A 19,797-nucleotide genomic window follows, 5' to 3' on the forward strand; every position below is an offset into this window, starting at 1 on the left:
CCAGCCCTCCTTATCTCTTTTCATTTGCCCCGAATAGCTCTGCTAGCATTCAAGGCCTCCTCGACCTAAGCCACCGGGTCTTCATCCAGCCTAGTCCACTTCCCTAAAACCCCTCCGTGCTCGACCTTCCCCCTCCCCACATCTCTCCTCTCTCCTCCCCTCTTCCAGGAAGTCATTGTTGACTTACTTTAGCCTCGAACCCGAACCCGGGAGCAGAGCCCCCTGAGTGATGCCGAGACGCATTTGTATATTGGCCAGTCGTCTTGTTGTCCCCTGGGGGGTGCGGAGAGGATAGGTTTCAGTAGCACAGAGGATGCCAGGGTTGACTGGAGCTCTGTGTGGCCCTGGGCAGGTTGCTTAACCTCTCTGAATTACCTGCTCTCTTATCATCTGTAAAATGAGGGTGGGTGGGGCTGCCCATTTTACAGGTTTTGAGGGTTGAGTTAGGTAACACAGGTGATGGGACTTGCTGGAAATAAGTGATCAATGGATGTTAGTTTCTCTCCCCACCTCTCCCCTTTTCCTTTTGGGGAGCTCCCCTGCTCTATGCGTGCCATGACTAGAGGCCAGCCGAAGGCCAGGGATAGTAGCTGTCTGCACACAGTTGTGTGAGTAAGGATGTCTGTGTGTGTGTGTGTGTGTGTGTGTGTGTGTTGGGCAGTAGGCTGCCCCCATCCACCTGCTCACGTGCCACCTGGGGCATGTTTCCCATTAGATTCTAACCTCCTGTGCTTGTCAGAGCCTAACCTCTGAGAATCTACCTCCTAAGCTGGTTCCTGGCCTGGTAGGGCAAAAAGGAAAAGCAGTCAAGGAGTGGCTGCATCTGAGCGGCGCTGTCGGGAAGGCTGGCTGTGAGAGCAGTGGGGGTGCCGCTGAATTGTGCCTGGTGGACTCGCTGGGAGGGGACGAGCTCCAGGTTCTGACCTCTTGGCCATGTAGCCTCAGGGAAATGCACACTGAAACATTTTCCCTGGTTTCAAGCACACACACACACAAAAAGATATAGAATTGTTTCTCGAAGTCTTCCCCACTGAGTTTATGAGCCCCGCCAGTAGCTCCTGAGCAAGCTCTACAAAAATGTTGGCAGCAAGCAGAGACCAAGAAAACACTGGTGTTTCTGAACTTAAACCAAAGTTGGAAAAAATGAGCACCAGCAGGGAGAGAGAGGAGCCCCAAACTAGACATTTCTTTATTTGCTGTTGCTATTTTGGGTCCGGCAGGCTGGCCCCGTCTGGGGGAGGACAGGGGAGAGAGCCGGGGGTGGATGGGGGAAGTGGGGGTCAGGCATTCCTGCCATCTCCCTGGGGCTGGTGGTTTGGAGGGTAAAGGCAGTTAACCACCCGGGGGAGAGGACAGCCTAAGCGAACAGCCATGGAGAGGTTTCCCCGGGCCATGACACGTGGACTCAGGGGCTCCTCCAGGCTTCATTGAAGATGAACCAAAAGAAGCGGGGCCGTGTCTGCAGGAGGGAAGTATGAGGTGGTCCCGGCCTTGGCATGTCCTCTGCCCCTTCCTGAGCGTCCCACCTGCCCTGGGCTCTCCCTCCAGGGATCCAGGCCTCCCTGACCAGCGTGGGACGCCTTACCTCAGCCACCCTTTCTTTTTCTGAACCCACCCGTTTGCTCACGCGGCTCCCTGCCCCAGAGGATATACTGCTTTGAGCTCAATGACACTAGGCCTGGGAACTTAATGTGTTGCCTCCTCTAGGGGACAATGTGAATTTTAAGAGCAGGAGCTTCTGCTCCTCAGGCCATGTCTGACCTTGGGTTTCAATCAAATGGTGAAGTAATTGTGGAGAATAATTTCTGTTTCATGTTGGGTTGTTGTGGTTATCCCATTTGGCAGAGCTTCTGAAAGTTTCAGGATAAAAAGCAGTTGAAGACCAGTGAACAGTGGTTGACACGCTGATAATCACTTGAAAGGGTAGGGATATTAGATGATACACTAACCAAAGAAATACAATACTAAACTTGAAGGGGGAGGCTTTAATTTCTTCTCCTTCCAGATCTGTATCATTGTATCTCCTTTAGAGACAAGTTTTAGAACTGTGCTGTCCAATATGGTAGCCACAGATGGCTATTTAAATTTGCATTAATTAAAAGTAAATGAAACGAAAACTTTACCTCCCCAGTCATACTGGCCACATTTCAAGTGCTCAGTAGCTACATGGGGCTAGTGACTACCATATTGGATGGTGAAGATATAAACCATTTTCATCATAGAAAGTTCCATTGGCAAGCACTGTTCCAGAAGAAACTGGAAGTGAGGATGTGGTGGGAGAAAGGGAGAGGAGAGATCCTGGGCTAGACATGGTTCCCTCTCTGCAGAGTGCTCCTAGAAGGGAATGATGTAGCCTTTGCCTTTGATGGCGAGGAATCTTGGTGAGGGATGGGGGGTGGAGTGGACATTTCTCAATTGTATGCTCCCCTTCCATGCAATTCTGGTAAGCGCTTCCACAGGGGACACTCCCAGTGAGCATGTCAGGCTGGTCTACCCAGCCCTGGAGGACTCCTCCTCAGGCTCTCGTTGGGACATCTGGATCCTGAAGGGGACTGTGGGTTTCTGTCCTTCTCTGGTACCCAGTATCCGATGGAGAAGGTGCCTGGGGCCCGGATGCCAGTGCAGATACGGGTCAAGCTGTGGTTTGGGCTCTCTGTGGATGAGAAGGAGTTCAACCAGTTTGCTGAGGGGAAGCTGTCTGTCTTTGCTGAAACCGTGAGTGCCCGCCAGCCCCCACCTCTGCCTCCCACTCCCTGGAGCTGCCTGGGCCCCCTGTTCACGTCTCATTCTTCCTGGCCCTCCAGTATGAGAACCAGACCAAGTTGGCCCTGGTCGGGAACTGGGGCACAACAGGCCTCACCTACCCCAAGTTTTCTGACGTCACCGGCAAGATCAAGCTACCCAAGGAGAGCTTCCGCCCCTCGGCCGGCTGGACCTGGGCTGGAGATTGGTTCGTGTGTCCGGAGAAGACGTGAGTCGTGGGCGGGGAGGACTGGGGAGAGCCAGGCCAGGCTGCCCACCATGGACTGCACCCTCCTTTTGGAGGCAGGCTGGGGCTCTGCTGATCCCTCTGCTTGCTCCTGCTCTGGTCATAGGAGCGTCACTGAACTTTCCCAGCACTGAGGCTCGCCAGGCAGCAGTCCTTTCCAGAAGGTCTTGGATGGTCAGACAGTCCTTTGTTCTTTTCATTAAAGAAATTTTTTTTTTTTTTGGAGACAGAGTCTTGCTCTGTCTGGAGGCTGGAGTGCAGTAGCATGATCACAGCTCATTGCAGCCTCAGCCTCCTGGCCTCAGGTGATCCTCCTGCTCCTGCTTTCTGAGTAGCTGGGACCACAGGCGTGCGCCATCGTGCCTGGCTAATTTTTAATTTTTTTGTAGAGACAGGGTCTCACTATGTTGTCCAGATTGGTCTTGAACTCCTGGGCTCAAGTGATCCTCCTTCCTCAACCTCCCAAAGTCCTGGGGTTACAGGCTTGAGTCACCATGCCTGGCCAGGCCTTTATTCTTAAGCCTCCATTCTGTGTGGTGTCCATTGGGTGTGGCCCCGTCCTCCAAGACACCCAGGACAAGCCCATCACCTCCTCTGCACATGAACCCTTCTCATGTCTGGACTGCTCACACATCCCCTGAGTGGTCCTTTCTCTCTCAGTCCCTCTCAGATCTATGTGGTCCTTCTCCATGTCTATTGCTGCCTTTGCCTCTCTCTCCTCTCCTTTTCCTGTTTGGTTGGCATTCAACTCTATGGTGTTTAATTTTTTTTACTTAAAAAACATTGAAGTATAATATGTTATACAGTCAAGCACTCAAATCTTATGAGTACAACTTGGTAACACTTTATATTTTTACAACTATCTATCAAGTCTCGCCTGCCCATCCTCCTTTTGCTGTCTTCAGTTGGCCTCCTTTTCTCTTCATCTTGGGTGATGTGCTCTTTTGTCCCTGATTATCTCAGGGTGTCCCTAGGTCTCCTTTTCACTCTCTGCCTTGGTCTCTTGCACCCTTGCCTCCCCACCCCCATGCCTCTCATTGTTGGTTGGGGTGAGGCTGACACGGGCAGGGGTGCTCTCCAGGAGGTGGTGGATGGATGGGGGCCTCTCCAGCAGAGACTCTGACCAGCCCTCCTCCACAGCCTGCTCCATGACATGGACGCCGGTCACCTGAGCTTTGTGGAGGAGGTGTTTGAGAACCAGACCCGGCTTCCCGGAGGCCAGTGGATCTACATGAGTGACAACTACACCGATGTGGTAAACCAGGCGCTCAGGGGCAGGTGGGGTCTAGACATTTGGTCTCTGGAGGCACCTGGGGCTCAGGGGAGGCTGGGGCATGTTCCTCCTTGCCCCCTCCTACCTTCGGAGCCTTCATGCTTTGGTTTCTAGAGGGAAGTGTGGGGTGCAGTGGTGGCAGGACACTGACTCTGGGTCTCTGCCCTTCTATCTGGGACTTCGAGGATGTATGTTGTCAAGTTGTATCTTTTCTGCCTCCCTGCTCACATCTGTCTGTCTCCTCTCATTGCTTGCCTGTTTGGTTTTGTCCTTAGAATGGGGAGAAGGTACTTCCCAAAGATGACATTGAGTGCCCACTGGGCTGGAAGTGGGAAGATGAGGAATGGTCCACAGACCTCAACCGGGCTGTCGATGAGCAAGGTGGGCAGCATGTGGAGCCTGGTGAGCCCTGTCCCCGGCAAGCTCTCAAGCCATGCTGGTGGGGACAGCTAAATGCTAGGGCCCTTCACTGGGCTATTTCACCCACCGCGGGACACTTCTTGAAGGCACCCCCACTCCAAGCTACACATTAGGACCGAGAGTCAGTGGCCGCTCAAGAGTCTGTGACCATGCCCCAAATTCAGAGTGGTCCCAGGAGAGATGGGGAACTGCCAAGCAATGAGTGACGGGTTCCCCCTCCCCCAGGCTGGGAGTATAGCATCACCATCCCCCCGGACCGGAAGCCGAAGCACTGGGTCCCTGTTGAGAAGATGTACTACACACACCGACGGCGGCGCTGGGTGCGCCTGCGCAGGAGGGATCTCAGCCAGATGGAAGCACTGAAGAGGGTGAGCCAGCAGATGGTGGGTGGGAGTGAGGCCCCTGGTCACAGGTGACCAGCAGGCACAGGTGCAGACTTGCATGCACACAGACACATGCATGTGTGCACATGGTATGCACAGACACCTGGGACTCACTAGAGGTGCTCACAGATCACACCAGGCACACCCAAAGATCACATCCAGCATACACACAGATCACACCCAGCACACCCACAGATCACACCCAGTATGGATCACACCCAGCACACCCACAGATCACACCCAGCACATACAGATTATACCTAGCACACCCACAGATCACACCCAGCACACACAGATTACACCTATCACACCTACAGATCACAGCCAGCACATGCACAGATCACACCCAGCACACACAATCACACCCAGCACATACACAGATTACACCTAGCACACCCACAGATCACACCCGGCACACCCACAGATCCAACCCAGATCACACTCAACAAACACACAGTTCACACCCAGTACACGCAGATCACACCCAGCACACCCAAAGATCACACCCAGTATGGATCACACCCAGCACACCCACAGATCACACACAGCACACACAGATTACACCTATCACACCTACAGATCACACTCAGCACATGCACAGATCACACCTAGCAGACACAGATTACATCTAGCATACCACAGATCACACCCAGCACACACACAGATTACATCTAGCACACCCACAGATCACACCCAGCACATGCACAGATCACACCCAGCACACACAGTCATACCCAGCACACCCACAGATCACACCCAGCACACACAGATCACACTCAGCACACACACAGTTCACACCCAGCACTCACAGATCACACCCACCACACCCAGCACAGATTACACCCAGCACATCCATAGATCACACCTGGTACATGCACAGATCACACCCAGCACACAGATTACACCCAGCAAATGCACAGATCACACCCAGAGATCACACCCAGCACATGCACAGATCACACCTAGCACACCCACAGTTCACACCCAGCACACAGAAATCACACCCAGCACACCCACAGATCACACCCAGCACAGATCACACCCAACACACTCGCAGATCGCACCCAGCACACACACAGATGCTTATAGACAGACACACTCAGATGCCCGTGATTACAGGAGATCACATGCAAAGTTCACACACTGACCTGGAAGATGGAAAGACACCCAAGGACTGTGTCTTAGGCTGGGTTTCCTGAAGGCAGAGGCTAAGACATGGATTTGGCTGCACGTTATTGGGGCAGTGCCTTCGGGAGTGTGAGGAGCAAGGATGCAGCTTCAGGCAGGTCAGCTGCGGCCTGAGCTGTGGCCTGGGGAGGTGCACAACTTGGAACACCACAGAATCCTCACCTGGAGGCAGGGCTGGGCTTTGTATCCTCTTAGTCATTTGTCTAAGCTTGGGGTTGCTGGAGTGAGTTGAAGCGCATACCTATTTCTTCAGTGAGGGGATTTCCTTTAGCATGGGGGTTCCCTGGAGCAGGTGACTTCTGGGAGCTGGGAGCTGTCGATGCTGATGGCAGCTGGGGATGGGCGCGCCACACGTGTACACTGGCTGGTGAAGGGGCTGGGGTGGGCCCCATTGGCATTCATGCAATGCAAGCACACATGCCCACAGTTGAGCACAGATGCCACAGGACACTGTCAGGCCCATCGTGCACATGGATGAGCGCACGCAAGCATGTGCACTTGCTCCGGGGTCACACAGGGGCCTGTGCGCTGCACAGCCTCTGTGCCTGCCTCCCCTGAACCTTCTTGGTCTATGATCTTCCTTTCTAAACACACATTTGAATTCTGGCTGAAGAACCAGACCTCCCTTGGTTCAGGAGTAGCCTGTGGCATGACTCAGGTTCCTTTCTTTCTCCTTGGGGGCAGAGAACCTAGAGAGGACTGTTGCTAGGTCCAGGGAGGGGCAAGGCTTTTGGACAACCAGCTGTTCCTGGTTCTGTGGACCAGACAGATTCAACTTTCTCCCTGAAGGGGCATCTAGCAGACAGAGGCAAAGCCTGCCCAGGCTCATGTGCCTTGCCCGCCACCCCACAGCCAGCATCCTTCCTGGAGAGGGGCATAGCTGGCCTCCAGGACTAGCCCTTGTCACTGTGCTTCTGGCCCAGACCTGAGGTGGTGTCTGATGACAGTGCCAGGTCACTCTCTCCCAGAAACTGAGTGGCAAGGGGGTTCCCAGGACTCCCTTCAGGCCTGGGAAAGGGACCCCATGAATGAGGTACGGGGGGTGCCTCCACCACTGAGTTGGGTCTAGCCCCCTGGGGAGGAACTGGCTGTGGTTGGGAAATAGGATCTTTCTTTTACCTGTGAGCTGCAGACCCACTACAGGATGTGAAGATGAAAAAGGAAATGACAAGAAAACTTTGGGTTCATGAAATCCACCCAGAATTCAAACAAATAAGCAAGTCAAAAACCCAGTGTTTTCATCACTGTGTCAGTCTACCTTCCCTTTCTGGCTGTTTGGTTCTCCCCGCAGCCCACGGAGCCTCCTCTCCCCTCCTGATTTTCTGACCCGAGGTTCCTGTGGCTGCAGAGGGCCCCTCTCCTCTAGGTGGCCCTCCCAGGTTTTCCCACCTGGAGGGTGCTGGTGTGGGAGCTGGTGGGGAGTTGTCATGGAGGACAGGAAGACAAAGGTAGAGCTGAGCACAGGACTCCCCCAGCCTTCCCACTGGCCTCTGAGTCTGCCCCTTCTCTTGTGCAGCATAGGCAGGCGGAGGCGGAGGGCGAGGGCTGGGAGTACGCCTCTCTTTTTGGCTGGAAGTTCCACCTCGAGTACCGCAAGACAGATGCCTTCCGCCGTCGCCGCTGGCGCCGCCGCATGGAGCCCCTGGAGAAGACGGGGCCTGCAGCTGTGTTTGCCCTCGAGGGGGCCCTGGTACGTGGGGCTGCGCTTGTCCTGGGTCGGGTGGGGTGGATCTTGGTTACCCAGGGTTGTTCGGGCTGACGTGGGAGAGGCACAGGGACCCCAGGTTAGGACTTTCAGATGGAACGCTGGCTGGTCATCCTGGCGTCAGTGTCTGTGGGGTGGCATGTGGGGAAAGCAGCCCCAGTCTGGGTGTTCTCCTAAAATGAAAAAGCTTCCTTGGCACTGAAACACTTGCTGCTACTACTTTGATGTGTCAAGATGAAAGCAGAGGGGAAGACGGCCTTGGCCATCTGGCTGACCTGTGCCTGGCTGGCTGGCATGAAGATGGGCGAGGAGGCCCATGGGAGGAGTGAGAGAGGTCTTGTGGCCCCAGAGCGTCCTTGGTTGCATGTGCATCCTCTTGAGGCAGAGACCATCTCTTGGGCATCCCCAGCAATTTTGGGGAAGAGGTGTGCCTCAGAAGCTGAGCCCCGGGATGGCTTTCCTGCCCAGGGTGCACTTTCTGTAGCCAGTGGAACTAGGGTAGGCTCAAGGTTCTCCAGGACCTGGGTGACGGGCTCCCCAAAAGAGAGGAGCAGGTGCCTCAGGGACAGTCTGAACGAGCACTCAGTACTGGTACACAGCCAGTCCCCGCTCTGCTGGGGAAGGAGCCGCTTCCTCTGAAATCCACCCAGGACTGGCACCTCCTTGGGGGTTTGGGCTTGGGCCCTAGAGAGCGGCTCCCATGGGATGTGAGGGTGTCTATGTGGAGCCAGCTGTGTGATTGGGTCAGGCTGGGCACCTATCTGTAGGACAGCCTGACTTTGAAGGCTGGAGGAGTGCTGTGGGGAGGCTCAGGATCTGTCGGGCTGGGCACCGGCAGGGAGGTGAAGCCAGCAGTGGCCCTGAGAGTGAGTGGACAGGCTGGGGAGGCTCTGTCAGTCTCAGGCCTTGATGGTGGGCAAGGCCCAGCAGTGGCGGTATAGGAGAGGAAGCTCTCCGGGGGCCTGAGGACGTCAGAGGAGCCTGCCATAGGCTTTGGAGAGAGCCCCTCCCTTGTCCTGGGGCCAGGTCAAGGGGAGGCTGAGGGGAGGTAGCGGAACCCTTGGCTCTGGGCTGTGGACTGGTCTTCCGGCCAGGGTGGGGCAGGATAGGATGGAGCTGCTGTCGAGGTCAGAGCAGTTGGGGAGCCTCCTGGGGTGGGGCTGGTGTTCTGTGGCCCCCTCTGCTTTGAGTCAGAAAGGGCCTGGCCTGGACACTGGGCAGGGGCTGGTGATGGTCCTGTGGCTCTAGCTGAGGGGTGGTCCTGTGACTCTTAGCAGGCCTCAGAGTCAGGGCCAGGTCTGAGAAGGCCAGGAAGGCACCCTGTGTAATCAGGAACTGTTTCCATCAGCCAGAGCTCCACCCGAAGGAGCTGAGGAGAAAAGGGTTTTGTGGGCTCACAGAGCTGGGAAGAACCCAAGAGGCGAAGCAGGCATTAGGCCTGGCAGGAAACAGGTTCACACACTGTCCCCAGGACTCGTACCCCGTCTTGGCCTTGTCTCACACGGGCTATCTCTGTGTGGTAGCAAAGATGTTGCTGGTGACGAAAGGCCAGCATCGTCCCTCCAGTCAGCAGAGTCCTGCTGGATAAAGTAGCCCAGCCCACAGCGCCACACACTGTTTTCCTTGCAGCTGGAGACCCCCGAGTGCTGCTTTCTCAGTAATGTCAGTGAAGTCTGGGGCATGACTGACCGGCTCTGCCTGGTGGTGCCCCGCCAGCCCCTGCGCCTGGGTGAGGGATGGAGCATTCTGATTGGCTGGCATGGGCCATGCCCCTTCTCTGTGATTGACAGCGCCACCAGATTGGGGAAAGGAGCTTCTGAAAAGAAAAACAAAAAACAAAAACCAAAGCAGTGTTGGGCAAAGAGCTCCGGATGGTCTAGACGGTGACCAGAGCAGTAGGGAGCCAGTGTTAATTATTGACAAGAGTTCTCTAGTCAGAGCTGGGCTTTAGGACCATCAGTCGAGCAGCCATAGAGGATGTTTGGGAGGCAGAGCCTCCCATCAGGAAGCCTCAGGAGTCTTGGGTAGAGATCCAGGAGAGGTGACCACCTGGCGTGAGGCCGTGGGGCTGAGGTGGAGGGAGGTGGGACTGCAGGGTTTGGGGAGGGAAGGGTCAGAGGTGGACAGTGGGGCCCCCGTGGCTGCCAGGCCGCAGGGCGGGGTGGGGCGGGCTGTGATGAGTTCACGGTTGGCCCTGGCAAGGCTGACACACACGGTGAAGTGCTGTGTGAGGGAGACAGAGCTGATGGCTGCCTGCCGGGCGGCCAAGGGCAGGAAGGCTGGAGCGGGGAGCCGAGGGGGCTGAGAGTCGGGTAGAGGTGACTGGAGACACGTGGACAAAGCGTGGATGGGCCCTCGGGCTGGCTAGGGCCTGGAGGAAGAAAGTGACAAGGCTGGGGGACCCAGGCCAAGCTTTCATGGCTCAGCGCCTGGGAGAATGAGGGGGGGCACTTCCCAGAAGCAGAGAGACCGATCTGTGTATTCTTCTCATGGAAGAGACTGTCCTGAGGGATCGCTGAAACCAGGCGTGAAGTCAGCAGCCATAGGCGGGTGATGGATTGTAATTCACCTGTGACTTGCCTGTGATACATGGAAGAGACCAATGTGGCAAAGCCCTGAGTCCTGGGACAGCTTGGCTGGTGGAAAGAACCAGAGAGGGAGGCAATGGCTTCAGAGGGCGGATCCCACAGACCTGCAGCTGGAGGAGCAGAGAGTTTTGGAAGGTTTAGGTGTGTCTGGCATTTGGACAGGGCCACAGGCCCGCTTGACTGTCTGGAAGACTCTATACCTGAGTGACACACACTCACACACTGTCTTACACACCAGCACACACACCAACACACACTCTCTCGCCAGCCACACACTCATACACACCAACACACTTCAGACACTCATACACACCAACACACACACTCTCTTACCCAAACACACCAACACACATTCTCTCCACACATTCATACACACCAACACACACACTAACACACACATACACACTCATACAACACCCCCCCCACACTAACACCGATACTAACACACACACAATCACACTCTCACATACCCTCACACACACCAACACACTCGCTCCACACACTCCCATACATACCAACACACACCCACTCTCATGCACCCCCACTCTCTCACACTAATGTACACAATCACACACACACCCTCACACCAACACACTCTCTACACACTCGTACATACCAACACATGCACACTCACACACATTCTGACATACACTTACACACTCACACAAACACATACACAATCACATGCACACACACACCCACTTTCTCTTTCACCGTCCCACTCCCCCTCGACAGTCTCCTTTCTGTCTTCCTGCCAGGACCCAGAATGGTTTGGGCTCCCGCTGCCGGGCTGCTATCTTTGTCCTGGGATGTCCTGATGCCCCAGCACAGCATTTGGGCTAAGGTCCTCCCTGCATCCTGGGGAAGGTGGTTGGATTTTCTGGGTGCTAGGACCCGGCTTCTGTCCTGAGAGCTGTTCTTTGCCCACGGGTCCCTGATGCCTGGTGATTCATTGGTGGGATGCGTGAGGCTTCTGTGGCTCGAATTCTGCTTTCCCTGCTTACTAGCTGTGGACAGGTCACTCATGCCATTAGCGACTCTGTTACCCCACTCGTGCAAGTAACTGAATCCCAGGGCCATTGTAAGGATTAATGACGATGCATGTTGTGAAGCGCTTCTCAGACTTAGCAAAAGTAGGCGCTGTCTGGGGATACTGTTAAAATGCAGACTCTTGATTCAGGGTCTGGTGGGCCCCAACAGTCTCTGTGTCTAACAAGCCTCCACGTGATGCTGATGCCGCCGGTCCAGGGGCCATCTTGGAGTAGCACAGATGTGAAGTACAAAGTGCCTCATCAAGATGGGGTTCCCATTGGCCCCCCACTTGGGTGCCCTTCTGAGAGAGGCAGAGCATGTGCATTCCTGCTGGGAGGTGTGTGGCCAAGGTCCTGGAAAGGGAGGTATGGCAAGATGACATGTTCTCCCTGCTGCTTGGTGGCGGAAACGTGGTCTTTACTTCTAATGATCTCCTGATCTGCTGGTGGAGGCCTGGCTCATGGGGAACTCTTGTCTGATCAAGAAGAGAGATGTTCACATGTGAGTGCAAATAAACCCCTAGAATCTGCGTCTTTGAAGTGTTGGAGGTAGAATAAGAATCATTCCAGAGTGGCAGTGTCTAATGAGGGGAGGCTTCTTGAAGAAGGATGTTGGGAGGCAGGCCTAGCAGGGGCTGGGGAAGGACCATGGGTGGAAACCAGGTAGCCTTGCTGGTAATCTGACAGTTCAGGACCAGGTCTGTGGCGCCCCCTTGCTCCCTGCCACCTTTTCCCTGACCCACACGTCCACCAGTGGGCTGGGCCTTGCCTGCCAGCTCCCTCTGGAAGACGTCTTGTTGGAAGGCAGGCCCTGTCTGCTCATTAGCACGGGCAGCCTTTCCCTGAAACCTTCTGCCGGGGCCAAGCCTGGCTCCCTCCACGGAGCGGGAGGCCCTGGCTCCGTCTGCTAATCGTCTGCTGTCTCCATCCCGAGCATTATTTTATTTTCGTATTATTCTTTTTCCAGCTAATATCCTGGCATTTCCAAAGACACCGGGTTTCATAATCTTCCTGGCGTTCCCAGGGAGCTGGGAAGCAGAGCACAAAGCCGCTATTATAGCGCGTTCCATCCAGCCTCCCTCTCCACCCCACACCCCTTGTGGCCACAGCAGCCACCACCGCCGCCTCCCACCCAGTCACCCCCTCCTGACGCCACCGGCCTCTCTGGGAACTCTGGTGACGGCTGCTGGGATGAGCTCATAGAATCCATCCTGTTGCCCTTGCCCTGGGCCTGCCCTCCATGATCGAGGATTTTTCCAAGCCCTGCCTCTGTGCTTGGCCCTGAGTGTTGGGAAGGGTTCTCTGAGATGCCTGGGCCTGGCAGGGAGGGGAGGGACAGAAATGTCGGCAACGTGTGCTCAGAATCTTGGAGATTTTTGCTGCTGGAAGAAACTTTCATTTTCTAAAGGCGTGCCTGACTGCCTTGGGAGATGTAGGAGCATCTTGATATTGGATGCAAAGTTGTGCATGTGCACGCACGCATGTATGATCTGGTGTAAGAGCCATGGTTTTATCCAATGCTCCAGGGGATCCAGGACCCCATAGAGGATAAGCATTATTAATATTGATTTTACCATGTGCTAAAAACCAGGCTTTATATGCATCATCTCATAGTGACCCCAGAAGACTGGATTCTATTATTAGCCCCATTTTATAGTTAGGGAGACTGAGGCTCTGGAGCTGCACTCTCCAACACAGCAGCCACTAGCCGTGGGTGGCTAGTTGTTAAGTTTACAGTTAAAGTAAATCAGAATAAGTAAATTCGATTCCCCAGTCAGGTCACATTTCCAGTGCTCAGTAGCCTCACCTGCCAAGTGGCCGGCTACCACATTGGCCGGTGCAGCCACTGATGGTTTGATCACTGCGGGAAGGTCTGCTGGACAGTGCTGCTCTGGAACAACTCCGAGCCCTAAAGTTGCCCTGGAAAAAGCAGAGGCCTGAGCAGGGATGTCCAGCAGCACAGCACGAGTCAGTGCTAGAACCAAGGTCCGGGCAGTGGCTCGTCTGCCCCTCTCTCCAGGTGTCTCCTGACCAGCAGCGAAATCCCCATCTGGCGCTTTCATTCCCCCACTTCCATGAGGGCACCATGTCCTTCCTGCTCCATGGAGTCCCTTTGTGGTAGAGTCCCAGGTGGGAGGATTGAATGCTGCTGGCTAGACACCTCTGTCCTGGGCGGCCTTCTCCTCACCTGATAGCCAGGCAGCTTGGCAGTCCTGGGGCAGTTGGGCAGCTAGAGAGGACCTGGCCCCCCAGCCTCCATCCTGGGAAACCTCCAGAGGGTTGGTGGAGGCCAGCGTCCCGACTGCAGTAGAGAGGACCCTTGGAGACAGGCAGCAGCTCAAGCCTGGGCCGGTGAGGCAAGGCCAGTTGGGAGTCAGAAGTGCAGGGAAGTGGGTCAGGGAAAGGCTGGTTCCGGAGAGAAGTAATCTGGGATTTGAGCTGGCTGAAAAGGAGGTCAGATATGGATGGGGAGGGAGGGGCGGCTCTGTGCCTGAAAGGAAGCCATGCTGTGGGCAGGGGACCCAGGCTTGGTTCCCAGAGCTGGCACCGTGAGCAAGGGCAGGCCCTGGGAGGTATGAGGGGTTTACCTCATTAGGAAACAAGGCCTATGGCTGGGTCTGGGGCTGGGGTGTTAGAAGGCAGCTCTATGGATCTCTGGACTGTTTCTTGAATATTCATGCTGAGCACCTGTTCTATACGTGGCATCATGCTAGCACGGGCAGCTTGAGGGCTGGATCCCCTCTCAAGCAGAGGCCTCGCTGCTCTTCCTACTGCCCCACAGTAGGGGACAATTTGGGTAACTCTAAATGTGTGGACCCTGCGTCTGTCTCGCTCAAGATTTGAACCCCAAGGTCTGGAGGATTCAACTGCTTGTCCATTGCCTCAGGCAAAATGCCAGTGCCCAGAGTCATGGCTGCAGAGTGTGTTACAGTCGGGGGCATGTGTTGGGTGTCCCCCATGTGGCTCATTGTACATGTATGAGGGTCTTCATCTGTCATTGCTAGAGTGACCGTATAATTTACTGTTCAGTCTGGAACACGATTAATAATCACGCTGGAAAAACAGGCGTAAGTAGGACCATTCCAGGCAAACTGGGCCATAGAGTTGTCCTAATTACCAAGGCACCCTGGCATGGGATGAAACCTGCTCCAGTGTTCTCTGCAACGTCCACATGTGGAGACATGGAAACCCTAGAAGGATAAACACACACGCATACATGCTGGTGCCAGCCCACACGTGGCATCGTGGATTCTCCAGGTTTCCTGATTCCACCCTCCGCTCCCCAGGGGCCAGCCAGTAGTTTTGCAAGGAGTTTAGCAGCTGCTTCCAAGCCCTGGCTCCAGCTGTAAATTAAATGGGGTTGCACTCTCGCCTGCTATTCCACTTACGGTTGCAATCAGCCCTGATTAGAAAGGGAGTCTGTGTGTTCCTGCGTTCCATTCTGTCTTTTAAAGGGTTCCCCTCCTTTGGCCTGGGCTCCTGGCCTGTGTGGGGTTTCCCTGCAAGCTGAGGCTGGAGCAGCCAGGGGAATGAAGTGGGCTCTGGGTTCCCGACAGCCCTGACTTGGCATCCAACCGTCTGTAGCTCCAGAACTCTGCTCAGGTGCTTTGAGTTCTGATGGGATAGTAAGAGCCTGGGAAGAGCCTTGAGAGTGGGCACGGGAACCCTGGTTCTGCGGCTAATTTGCTGTGTAGTCCCAGGGAAGACCTTAACCTCGCTGGGTCTCAGTTTTCTTGCTTATCAGGTGGGAATGCTAAAAACACAACAAAAATAATAACCTCCTCTTATGCAGCAGGGGTCAAACTATGCCCCACAGGCCAAATCTGGCCCTCTGCCTGCTTTTGTAAATAAGCCTTTATTGGCCGGTGGCTCACACCTGTAATCCCAGCACTTTGGGAGGCCAAGGCAGGCAGATGACCTGAGGTCAGGAGTTTGAGACCAGCTTGGCCAGTATGGTGAAACCCCATCTCTGCTAAAAACACAAAAATTATTCGGGAGGCTGAGGCAGGAGAACCGCTCGAACTTGGGAGGTGGAGGTTGCAGTGAACTGTGATCATGCCATTGCACCCCAGCTTGGGAGACAGAGGGAGACTCTGTCTCAAAAGAAAAAAAAAAAAGGCTTTATTGGCACACAGCTGGTACTCATTCACCTACGTAGTGCCTGTGGCTGCTTTTGTGTTACAACAGCAGCTGAACAGTTGCAGCAGAGACTCTATGGCCCACAAAGTCAAAAGTAGTCAGCCCTTGGCCCTTTATAGACAAGGTCTGTCAACCTCGGTTACAGGGCGTGTACCAGGGGCCAGCCATTGCCTTCTGCCCTGTCCACATAATATCTCATTTAACCCTTCCAATAATTCTAGGAGACAGGTTCTATCAGCACTCCCATTTTACACATAAGCAAACTGAGGCAACCGAGAAGCCAAGTCATAATTGTTTAGCTGTGTTTCATCCCATGAATATTGTGAAAAATTTTATGGATAATGGTTGGGTTGTGCAGGGTTTGTAGCAGTCTACACTACATCATCATGTTGGCATTTGGACGTCCCAGCAAAGCCCATAGTGAAGAGTGAAGATGGTGAAGACCTGGAAGGTCACCCTGGAACTGTGCTGGTCAATGTTTAACAACCAGGTCTCCAAAACAAAACAAAACAAAACAAAACAATCCCCAGCTCTGGTTTGCAGCATTTGCTGATTTCCATGGTGTAGATGTTCCAACTATGAGCAATTTCGAGCTAGCAATGTAGCACCACTGAACACGGAGCTGGGAGGAGACGGGCAGTAGCACACATATATATAATATTTCCATCGCAGATACATGAGATGGAAGCAGCCTCAGGAGCAGAGATAACAGGAAAAGGTAGTACAAGTACTAGAATGGGCCAGGTGTGGTGGCTCACACCTGTAATCTCAGCACTTTGGGAGGCTGAAGTGGGAGGTTGCTTGAACCCAGGGAGGTTAAGGCTGCAGTGAGCTGTGATTGCGCCACTGCACTCCAGCTTGGGTAACAGAGCAAGACTCCATCTCAAAAAACAAAAAAGATAAAAAAAAAAGAAAAAGGAATTAGAATGATTTCAAGTATTTACCACCTTGGGTTTTTAAATATAGTTTCTTTAGTGGTAAATGTATATGATTTAATTTTTACTAATGGCTGTGTTTAATAACTGGCTTGCAGAATTCCTGAAAATATAATCTGCTCTCATGAACCACACCCGCTCACTCCAGCACCTGCTGCTCTCAGGGCCCCCTGATCCTTTTTACATAAGAGATGGGGGATGGCCCCCAACAGTGGTGCCCCTTCCAACAGCCCTGCCATGGGTGCTCTTCGGGCCCATCCTGTGTAGGAGTTGAGTCCTTCCCATAAAGTGAAGGGGGGTAGCCAGCCTCTAGCTGGTCCACACCCATCTGTTAGACTCTGCTGGGGCAGGGAAGGTCTCTGTGGCCTCCCGGGTGGCCCCTGAGATGTTTCCTTTCTGGCCACTGTGGGGCTTTCCCCTGCCTGCTCAGCCCCAGGAAGCTGCACTGCTTAGCCTGTGACTTGTTGCTGTGTCCACCCCGCTCTGGCCTTTCTGTCGCCTTACTGTCTGCACTTTATAGATCCTGAGCCAGAACTTTAGGCCCTGTTTAGAGCAAGGCACCATAGCAAACAGCGGATCTGCAGACAAAGGGCCAGACACCCGCTGGTGCAGAAGGAATCTCAGACATGCTGGTGGGCTCAATCTTCATATTGATCCGATTTAGGTGGGTTGAGGAGTCCCCTTGGTAGGCTGTGTTTCCCCAGAACCTGCCCATCTCCTCCCGGCTGTGGTCCTTGGATGTCAGTCCTTGGCAGACTCAGGTGAGTCTGGCCATTGGCTCTGGGGACCCCTGGGGGAGCTCTACGCTCTGGGAGGCAGAGAGTTCCTCATATCCCTATGCTCAGGCTCCTCCAGGGAGCCGTGGCTTCCAGCCGGGCAGCAGCGGGTTGGAGGCTGCCCAGTTCCCTGGACGAGCAGCAAGATCCCTTACACAGCTAGCCCAAGATGGAGTGCGTGGCCACAGACCACGTGGCTGCCAGCCCCAGCCTGGGAGTCGCGGTGGCATGAGCTATCGAGGCAGGAATGTGACTGTGGGAAACCCAATGCCCTGGGCCTGGCCCTGGGGCTGGGCAAGAGTGTGTGTATGCGAGTGGGGGTGAAGGGTGGGTGGGCAGAAAACAGAGCATCAGCCTCTCCTGCAGCCTGGCTCTGAACGGGACTCAGAGTAGGAGCAGAGGGAAACCAGCCCTCTCTGTCCCGGCCTTGCCCACCTGGCCAAGCCTTTCCTCTAAGCCCCTGCTGCTGCTGCTCTCCCAGTTCCGGCACCCTCCTTCCCCTCCTCCAGGAAGCCTTCCTGAAGGGGCTTCCAAAGGCCCACCCCATTCCATCCCACCCCACAGATGGCCTCATCCTGGGGTGTAAGTGAGTCCACATTAATCCCTTTTTCCATAGTAACATCAGACCTGACTCTGAGCTTCCTGAAGGTAGGAGGTGCTGTCTGACGCACATTTCCTATCCTTTGCCCTGGGACCTTAGGCCTGGCTGCTGCACATGTGGCTTAGGGTGAGGGAATGCTGGTGATTGATCGCATGTGATAAATCTTCATTGGATGCCCACTACATGCCCGATGTTGAACTGGATACAGGGGAAAAAGGAGTGTGCATGCCTTGCCCGCATACATGGAGGGTGGATGCAAGAGAGAAGATAAGAGAGGCTGGGTAGGGGCTGATGCTGAAGGCTGGGCAGCCAAGGAGGTGCCCATGCCTCAGAGATGATGCAGCTAAGGAAAAGCCCGAGTTAGCTCATTTGAGAAGACATTCCAAATGGACAGGGCATCTCTGTGTAAAGGCCCTGTGGCAGAGGAAAGATTATGAATTCAAGAAATTTCCAGAGGGCCAGAGGGGAGGAGGAGTATTTAACAAGAGCCTGGAGAGATGAAAGAGTTAAACCAGGTACCTGCCAAGGACTGTGGGGTATCATTTCATTCAGTTTGCACTACTAGTTCTCTATAGGGTGCAGTTCCCCTCAACTTGTCCACAGGGGGACACTGGGCAATGTCTGGAGACATTTTTAGTGGTCGTAACTCAGTGGAGATGCTACTGGTATCTAACAGGTAGAGGCCAGGGATGCTGCTAAACATCCTACAATGCACAGGACAGCCTCATAGCAAAGAATATTCCAGCCCCAAATGTCAACAGTGCCAAGGTTGAAGAGCCCTGCGTTTTCCACAGTAGCCCTGTGTGGGTGCGTGTGAGGCTGTGTGTGTTAGAATGCAATTTTCAACAGTATTGGCAGGGATGGCCTCTCTGGGCAGGTGCCACTGGCCACATGAGCAGCAATAGCCATTTCACAACTTGAATGGGCAATGCCTGGCACAGAGTAGGTGTTTCACAAATGGGTGGCACGTTGGAGGAGAGACAGATGGGAGGGAGATGCTTCCCCAGAGTTCCCAGATTGGGTTTTCAAGAGGCTTTGTTACTGGCTTTGAGAGAAATTCCCCAAGGTTGACCACGCTGATGTCCACCCCTGAAAACCAGAACGTACCTCAAAGTCAAGAAGGCATGACGTTGGCGCATCCCCACCGGGCCGGCCTGTGTCGTCTGCCCTCCTCAACGCCGACGCAGTTGTCTTCCCCTGAGGCAGGTGCCCATTGTTCGTGCATTCCCTCACTCGTTCACCAATGATGTGCTGGGCACCTACTGCCTGTGAGGTGCTCTGCTGGGTGATGGGTGCACTCTGGGAACCTGGCTGGGCTCTCAGCGGGACAAGAAGATGGGTGCTTGCAATGTTAGGTGGTGAGTGCAGTGGCTGGGAAAATTCAGGGTGAAGTGGGAGTGCCCAGGAGGGGTACCTAACACATCCTTGAAGGGCGACCTTGATGATAAGACTGCATGGAAAAGTCAGGGGACACACAGGGCAAGGGCCTGGCGGCAAGAAAGGAGACCCCAGAGTGTCCCAGCTGGTGTGAGCAGGTAGGGGTTGTAGGGGTTTGGGGGTGTGTGGGTTTGGTAGTGTCCTGACTGGCAGAGACTCAATTCAGAGGCCACAGTGGGCCAGGAGGGAGGGGTGGCCTTCCCTCTGCTCCCAGGGTCTAATGGGGATGTATGGGGAGTCTAGGCTTCCCTGGGAGGGGCAGTGGACCAGAGGATATAAGGATGTTGGCCAGATGTGCGGGGGGAATTTTGCCCAGAGTGTGAACCAGGGT

At 54.5% G+C, this 19,797-nt stretch overlaps 1 protein-coding gene across 4 annotated transcripts in view; it reads left to right on the forward strand.

Moving 5' to 3' along the window:
* The window catches only part of LOC111550580 (dysferlin), a 146,976-nt gene that overhangs the window by 28,565 nt on the left and 98,614 nt on the right, over nucleotides 1-19,797 (forward strand). For all 4 annotated transcript variants that reach the window (XR_003309829.2, XM_026456448.1, XM_026456449.1 and 1 more), the window contains 6 exons: nucleotides 2,584-2,715; nucleotides 2,805-2,971; nucleotides 4,130-4,244; nucleotides 4,538-4,643; nucleotides 4,908-5,050; nucleotides 7,770-7,943. Coding sequence is in view for 3 of the 4 variants with exons in the window: in XM_026456448.1 (XP_026312233.1) it covers nucleotides 2,584-2,715; nucleotides 2,805-2,971; nucleotides 4,130-4,244; nucleotides 4,538-4,643; nucleotides 4,908-5,050; nucleotides 7,770-7,943 (837 nt within the window). In the remaining variant the exon portion in view is untranslated. The remainder of the gene's footprint in view (nucleotides 1-2,583; nucleotides 2,716-2,804; nucleotides 2,972-4,129; nucleotides 4,245-4,537; nucleotides 4,644-4,907; nucleotides 5,051-7,769; nucleotides 7,944-19,797) is intronic.

The sequence above is a fragment of the Piliocolobus tephrosceles genome, chromosome 15 (assembly GCF_002776525.5).
Source record: "Piliocolobus tephrosceles isolate RC106 chromosome 15, ASM277652v3, whole genome shotgun sequence".
Lineage (NCBI taxonomy): Eukaryota > Metazoa > Chordata > Mammalia > Primates > Cercopithecidae > Piliocolobus > Piliocolobus tephrosceles.